This window comes from Pygoscelis adeliae, unplaced genomic scaffold, assembly GCF_000699105.1.
Source record: "Pygoscelis adeliae isolate BGI_AS28 unplaced genomic scaffold, ASM69910v1 Scaffold4, whole genome shotgun sequence".
Lineage (NCBI taxonomy): Eukaryota > Metazoa > Chordata > Aves > Sphenisciformes > Spheniscidae > Pygoscelis > Pygoscelis adeliae.
The window spans coordinates 3,885,745-3,893,935 of NW_008824986.1; the positions used below are offsets into that span (position 1 = coordinate 3,885,745).

At 41.6% G+C, this 8,191-nt stretch overlaps 1 protein-coding gene and 1 long non-coding RNA gene across 2 annotated transcripts; one reads left to right on the forward strand and one right to left on the reverse strand.

The window, feature by feature from the left end:
- Nucleotides 1–1,036: 1,036 nt before the first annotated feature.
- Nucleotides 1,037–4,886, forward strand: LOC103918496. The gene is made up of 2 exons (XR_663700.1): nucleotides 1,037–1,096; nucleotides 4,743–4,886. It is a non-coding gene; the product is annotated as an uncharacterized LOC103918496 (long non-coding RNA).
- Nucleotides 1,730–5,806, reverse strand: NRBF2 (nuclear receptor binding factor 2). The gene is made up of 3 exons (XM_009325828.1): nucleotides 5,765–5,806; nucleotides 4,433–4,473; nucleotides 1,730–3,263 (listed from the first exon to the last, which is right to left on the reverse strand). Exons 1-3 carry the CDS (start codon nucleotides 5,790–5,792, stop codon nucleotides 2,547–2,549), a joined length of 786 nt encoding a protein of 261 aa, XP_009324103.1. The 5' UTR covers nucleotides 5,793–5,806; the 3' UTR covers nucleotides 1,730–2,546.
- Nucleotides 5,807–8,191: the final 2,385 nt, after the last annotated feature.

Below are 8,191 nucleotides of genomic sequence, written 5' to 3' on the forward strand. Positions count from 1 at the left end.
GGAGCACCTGCGTTGTTCACTAGGCGGTGGTCTGACTCTTTACGGGTATCACCTGCTCCAGCTCTGGGACGATCTCTGTATTACACAGAAATATTCACCTTTCCACACCACCTTCATGGGGCTTGTGTAACGCCAGCAGTAACGCTAGCAGTGCTTGTACCGCAGCCCAGTGCTCCTATCCTATTAGAGGGAACGTTGCACCCATTCTCCTTTCTGCGTCCCTTACGGGAGTGGAAAACTCTCGTGCTAAGCCGTGCTGCCCAGAGTTTGATTTCGGCAGCGGTCGCGTGTTGAGTAGGCAGACTGCAAGAACAAACAAACATCTGCATTGCAGGAGAGAGAAAAGTTTTAACAAGGCTTTCAAAAGTAGCAGCGTGGAGTTTTGCTGCTACTTGGCTATCTATCTTCCTACAGAGAAGCAGCTTCCTTCAGCCCTGTTGTTTTGTTTATGCAGCTCTATATGAAGGGACAGTTTAGTTTTAAAAACAGAAGGTAGATCTTGCAATTCCCCTACACCCACCCACACCCCTCCCCCCGAAGAATCTTGACGTTTCAGCAGAGGTAGCTACGCTAAAAATTGCTTCCTTCTCCTATAGCTGCCATTTGCAGAGACAGCTGAAATGTCTGTCTGTAGCTAACAGCCCTGGGCTATCATCCCTGGCAGTGACATGAGATATAGATGCTTAAATCATTTTATTTCCTTCTTGTGAGCACATACCATTTTCTTTGCTTTACTTACATGAATAGAAACACTACGCTCTACTGCCTTGTTACCTGTGACAGACAGCCAGGCAGGCAGGTGACAGTGGAGAATGTAACTTGCCCTTTTGTGAGAGCCGCCAGCCGCCAGCCGAATAATGACCTGACCTAATCTACCTGACCTGGAACAGGCTACCCCATCACAGCTGTTCTGTGGGGCCATGTGCTGCTGCTCCAACTGAAAAATAATTTTTTTTTTCCCCAGCAAGATTAGTTTTCTGCTACAATTCAGCACAAGGGACCTCCTCTAATGAACCTGTCTCACCTTTGTTTCCATAGGCTTTTTCTAGCCTCCAGTCCCTACTCTCCTTCAAGCAAGCGCAGGAGGTATACAGAGGTAAGGGGAGAATTTGCACAGCAGTAAGGTGTTGTTGCTGTACTTCCAAGTCCATTCTGGAAGAAAGATGTACCCTTAGAAAGCAAGCTTACCTTGTAACAACACAAGAATAACTTAAAATGGGGTAGCTTGCAACACTTAACACTTTTCATTAATCAGTAACAGCTAAAGGTAACTAACGCCTCCGCTGCACATTGCAATGCCTCAGTTCGGGTGACAACCCAGTGCAGGGGTAGAGCTGGCTAGCGCTCCAGGGCCGGGCACCGGCTGACCCGTGCTGAAGGGGGCCGAGTGTGAGGAGGGCTTCACCGCCCTCCTCAGAAACCAAAACCCCGAACGGGCGCGCGCAGCTCTCGCGGCACGGTTTGTTCAGCTCCGGGTAGCCTGTCCCCCGGCAGAGGCATAGTGCTGCTTCCTCTGGCACTTCAGCGCTCTGTAGGTGTTAGAAGGCAGCTATTAGCCGAGTCACTTCGCGTATAGGCAAGGCCCTCTAAGTTCATCCCAGCTTTCCATATTTGCTGGATGATGAACGCAGTTCAGCTGTACGTGTCTACTAACGCTGTTAGTATAAATCTTAATTTGTTTTTTATACTCTGCAACATTTGTAGAGATTTAACACACGTTTAGTGTCAAAACACCTTGCTTTTTATTTTCATATCCTTTTTGAATCAGGTTAAGCTGTAAACAATTTCTTTTTCAATCAAATACTGCCAGCTAGAATTACTTCCATTCATGCATCACTGAAAACAAAAAGGGTATTTTTCCTTAAGTACAGATTTTTTTTTTTTTAAACAATGTCACTTTATACAGAAACCAATAGCTAGATTCGATGCACCCTGATTAGTTATGTAAACAGATAACCCAAAACCCCCCTTGTCAACAGAACTAATAAGTTGGTTCCTTCATAGAATGGAAATTAAAATCTCTCCCGACTTGAGGTTAACATGGTCAGGAGGAAAGAGCGTGGCACGTAAATCCATCTAGGAGGTGTATAAATTGCACTGTATCTGAATTAACAAAGTTATGCATAATGAAACGCACAGTTTAAATTGATGCTAGAAAGCATTTTTCAATATGAAGTGGCAGCCAACCGGCAACCATAAGAGTTAGGTTCTGCACCATCATTTATGGCATTATAGATAACTATTACATATAGCATACTTTAAAACCCTGAAGGATTGTGTTACTTGAAACATTCTCCAGGCAGTCATTTGGTTTGAAACATTGGGAGAAAGACTAAAGAGCTTGCCATCTTATACCGATTATGGTACCTTTAACTTTTATGAAGTAGATCAGATATGATGTGTATTTCACAGTAACAAAGTTGCTTTAATGCCTTTTCTCCAACAGTAGGATTGTGTTAGATGTTTTTGCCCTCAGTTCACCATTGTCCCGGTGGTTTTCCCTTTTCTTAAGTTTGTGTAACTACATTGAGCACTTTTCCTGGGTTTTAACTATTCATCAGTCCTTTCAGTATATCTTCGGAGAGTTCCAGCAGAGGGAGTTCAGGGGACGGGATGTCCAGGGGGGGAAGGTTGGGTATTGGAATGTCCTTTGCCTTCCCAGCAGTTGTTGCAAACTTCTGCCAAGTTGCAGCTGAAGAAGTAGTTTCTGAGTGTTGCTGCAGACTCCACAACTCTGACTTCTCGACAAAGTCAGCATCTACATCCAACTCCTTGTCTACTGGAGATTTTTGGAGTCTAGCTCTTTCTGCTTTTAACTGCTTATTCTCTCTCCTTAATCGCTCATTTTCAGCTACAAGAAATTCTATGTGCCGTTTCAAATCTGCAATTTTGGTTGCCTGCTCTTCTATTATTGTTTTGTCATCCTTGGGAGCTTTACTCCCAATACATGCTTCTACCGGCTCCTTTTTTTTCTGAAGCAGAAATAATAGTGTATCCGGGTCCCTGTCAAAGACACCCTGAACATCCTGTGGATGTTTCTCTGTGGAAGGGCTGTACTTCTGAGTAACAGGAACCAATACGTTTTGATCCTCAGAGTCTTCAGCAGATGGCTTATAAGAAGTCTGAAGATGTGCAGCTATCTCCTTGTCAGCATTCTGCTGGGCTTTCAGCTTTTCCTCCCTCTTTGCCCTTTTCCACCTCTCCTGGATGAGCAGTAACTGTTTCATGTGACTATCCCTTTGTAATTCCAGTGATAGCTGAGCCTGAGTAAGAACAAGATTAAACAATTTAATTGGTGATCCCTAATCCCACCTGAATATTCATGCACGTAAAGTTACATGCATGTAAATATTTACATAAACAGCATCACAGCATGCCCGAGGGAAGGGGAGGAGCTTTTGTTATTCAGATAGTAAATCCAGCAAGAAGTGATCGCTGCTTGTACAATGCAGCCGATTCAGATATGTCACCCAAATTTAGCATAACTACTAGTACTGTGACGGAGCGAGTTAACATTTGGTCTTTTTGTTTGTTCGGGTTTTGTTTTTAAGTCACTGACCAGGCTATGATAATACCTCTGAGCGGAGGCATTAGGAGTTTAACTGACCTGTGACCAACACCAAGAAGGAAGAGATTCACTTGGCATGCACAGCCACACTTTAGCTAAATAGTACAAACTATTTATATGCTTCTGTGATGGTATCTGCGTAGACATATTAATAACACCCAACACTAAGCCGGAAACTGCTCGAAGGCCAGATATGGTCTCAAATGATTCAGCCATATTTAATGAAGGGGGTGGCATGGTGGTTAATAACGCAGAGGAACCACCTGGGTAAGAGGCTACCATTTTTCTACAAGAATGACCCTTTGGAGGAAAGACAGGTGTCCGATCTCCAAGGGTTATTTGCTTTGATAATATTGGCTAAACTCAAAGCCTGCTGCTACAAAAGTGCTGATCAGACTACACTACTACATTTACAGATAGATTTGTGCAATGAATAAGGAAAGGTATAGGGCTGTTGTTCTGGAGATCCCCAGTCAGGATGACTAAAACCAAAATTACAGCCTGTAGATGAGATGCTCGGCTTTCTGTCTCAGCAAAACAGCCTAAGTGCCTCACAGCAAAAGTTAAATATGAAACTAGTTTTATCACCTACTTGAAGATGCCTTGCAGACTAGAAACCATTGTTGGAGAACCCTCGGATGGGTTAGTAGTTCTCTTGTCCCTGCTCCACATAAACTTCGAAAAACTCTCAAGGAAGACTAGCATCACTGCACTTCTAAACCTCCTGGTGCAGTTGCCATGGGTTCAGAAAACTATGCAGAGGCTAATGCCCAAGAGGGGTATGATCAGTCAGGGCACAATATGACACACAGGCAAACAACAGATCTATGGCTGATTCTGGTGTCTGCTGCACTTTGATCTCACCTGCTCCGACTGGGTCAGCTTCATAGCGTCCGTAAGGTATGCTGCAGAAGAGAAAATTGATAAACACTTAGGACAGGGTTACAAAACCTGAATGTTTCCATAAAAGCTAAGAAAAGGCTTCAGACCTCCCATGTTCTGAATCCCCATATAAAAGCAGCAGTCCAGAGGCAAAGTATGTACCAAGTTACAGTGGCTGGAAACACCTTCTGTTTTTCAAAAGTCTGAAAAAATTATCGTAAGATCATGTAATACATGCTACACCCTTGTCATGGCATTCTGTTGGCTCAGGTTGTTCCAATTTGTTTTTCAGAGGAGAACAATAGCCATTTCCAGAAAGTCCCAGAAGAACAACTTTCCCGTGAAGGAAAGAAACGCAGCTAAGGACCAGACTTTTAACATACAAGCATTTTAAGACAAAATGTGATAAGTAAAATCCTCTCGCCCATGGCACACCAGTATTATGAAGTCATGCTTTTTAATTATATTCTTGATGAAGAGGTATAGTCTGTAGTTCCCTGTTTTTTTCATCAGCTTCCCTTCCAAACCAGAAAAGGTGCTGGCTTACAGTCAGAGCAGCACTTCAGCCTTTGAGCATAGCTTGCTAGTGCTGAAAATGACAAGATACAAGAAATTCTTAACCAGATTCCAAAGGATGTAAGATAATGGCACAGAATCATCAGATGAAGAAAAGCAATAAACATTTAATGCATTTCTGGGTTTTGTCTTGGTATACGAAGTGAAGGAAACCAAAAAGAAAAGTCTGCATATTAGAACGCAAGTGCTATCCCTCGTTGCTCTGAGTATTCATAAATACCAAAGAAATTATCAGTTTCTCGTTTTATGGGATTTTCTAGTATTTATGAATGGAAAGTGAGAATGCCCGGTATCTAGGTTACGATGTTCAGAGCAGCCACTTATTTTGTCTCCGCACAAGCTCTGTCACGGGAAATGTCCTACTTGTTGCATCAATTAAGACCTCCCCTCTCTTCTTCTGCCAAGCAGTTGCCACACTGTCAGCCAGCTGATGGACTCCAACACAAATAATTAAGTGTGACTAGTTAAATAGACAGGTAAATGCACAAAGTCTCACTTAGGAGAGGCAGAGGCTGTCAATTGCAGTGTCAAGGCCTGTGATGCAATCTGCTGTTTTGCTTGAGTCCTGGGAAAGCTGAGCTCATCACCTGTTCTTAGCTGTCTTGATTCAGACATTAGGAAAGGGAAGTAAGTAAACAAGCATTTGTCTAAGTATTTCCTTTATCGACAGAGAAAGCAGGTGACTTCAGCTGTGAAAGCAGTGAAGAAAATACAAAGCGTAAAGTGAAACTGGCTTACAGCAGGTCCCCAACTGCAGTTTGTGCATGACACAAGGTGTTGGCTTCATCTTGAGTCAAGAACTGCCTTCACTGTGATAACCACCCCCAGTCAAAACAACTTTGGAAACGTCTGGCTTTAGCTGCTCATATTAGAGAAAAAGTTTCCAAAAGGGTCCTTGATCTGGACTGAAAAACAGATTCACATTTTAAGAATAAAAAGAATATTTTGTAAGTAACTAGATATTCTACTTAAATGAAGCATGCAAATCTAGAAACTGATTTTAAGAGCTGGAATATGAGAAATACCTACTCACCAGCAGCTTTTTTGTGACAAGAAATTGCTTCTTCATATTTTCCTGCTGCCAACAAACGGTCTGCTTTTCTGCTCTGCTGGTGAGCCTTAAAATAAGAAGAGCATTACGTCAATGAGGGTTAACCAACAAATAGTTATACCTGTTTTAAAAGTAATCTGTACATCTAAGAAACTACTGATTCCAATTCTCAGGCTTTTAGGCTCCCACTCCCTTCCAAACTTTATAATTTGATTTCTTTTTTAATACTACCTTACAAGAATCTGTACTATACAGGTAAGAACTGAAGTTTGTTAATGCAGCAAAGATGGTGTGTACACAACAAAATCCTTTTGGAGCTGTTCCTCAGAAAGTACGTGTTCTCCTTTATAGGCAGGCGTTCACTGTAGTCATGTAAAAAGACCAGTAAGGCCATAAGAAGCTATGAGAAACTGTAAGTGTTTAGGACCAATTTACCTGGCAGAATGCAAGATATTTGAATTATGTTACAGCTTACAGCTGGTTTGGCATTTTCTGCTGCCCCATGCCCAAGAGGCTCTTGGGTGAAGAAATTGCAAAAGATCTTGTTTTTTTTATTTGCAGCTTACACCAATTAATGGAAGCAGCAGAGCTATAGTTAAAGATATCAGTCACGTTGTTGCTGTACAAGAGTTAAGTCTATACTAGCATTTGTAAACCATAGTGTAAACAACTAAGGTAGACTAAGGATGCTGCTGAAATCAAGCAATTGATGGAAGTATTTGCTCAGTGAGAAACAGTATTGCATAACCAGCACTGCAACATTCACGAAAGCAAGTCTTTTTGCCATTACTACAAGACATGAATTTTACGGTCCTTCCTCCAAGACCAGCTATGTAATACGAAAGGCTACAACCACTAACTGGCAAGGCTGTCAGTAACACAGACTATTCACGACTGCTTTACTACGTGTTGAGTTTGAAGTAAACAGACATCAAGTACCGGGCACTGATTCCGTGAAACAATACAAGACACTTACTTAGGAATCTGAAGAAAGTGTTTGTCTGTTTCTTTGTTTTTCAAGATTACTGTTTCTCCTGAGAGCCTTTACCAAATCCATGCTGACTGAACCTGTAGGTTCAGGGGAAAACAGAGCTGAAAGCCTGAAATCTGCCTCTGTAATTCTGTCTCTGACCCATACAAATTCTTTATTCCCTCTCTTCACCCAAATAAAGGCATAAAACATATCAGACTTCAGATGTTTGGCAAATATAAGTCACCGACTCACTTTAAGCATGTTCCAGGAGCAACATAAAAATGAGAGTATTTGTCCATATCCTAAGATGTTAGAACAGCTGGTTTGCTACAGGCCTTATGGAATTACACTTTTCTCTGCCTCCTGCAGAGAAGCATCATCAAAGGTCAGATAATCCAACACGATGGTAACGTGATTCTATCAGGACTAACATGATACATATGCTAACATCCATTTTAAAAATAAGTTCCAAAATGCAGATCGATTTGTCATCTTTGTCCTCCAAACTGACATATCATCACCTACAGTGTTACAGTAGGTGTAACAAAAAAATTTGCTACCAGAGTTTTAGCAGCTCTGACACCACAGAAGAGAATGACTTCTACAGAAAACACTCATGTTCTTAAGCAATCCCTAGCAATTATATCACTGCATTTAGACATTTAGCTTTTCTAAAACTGACTTCATATGCTAATATGGAGTGTTCTTAAAAAAAAAAAAAAAAAAAATCACACAACAACCCCTCCTTGACTCTTCACAACGAATATTTCAGTTATATTCTTCTTCTTCACCTTCATTCAATCCTCACAGCACTGTCAGCATTCCCTGTTTCTTCTGCCCTGAGGTTAAATAATCTCAGAAGAGGAATTGTTTTTCTATTGGAAAATCATCTATTTTATGACCTTTTTCTATGGACTCCTACAAATGACATATGCTGGAAAGATAAACTTATTTCCCATGGGAATGAACAAACAGTATCAGCTCATATAGAGCCATCTCCTTGGTTATTCATGGCAGCTCATCCAGTTACAAATTAGCTATGTCATGGACATAAAAACACCTGAGCTAGCTCCTTGCAAAACAATTTTTCAATAATTTAGTATTGATACAGCTGCTTCTGCAAACTGCACGGGCAGGTCTA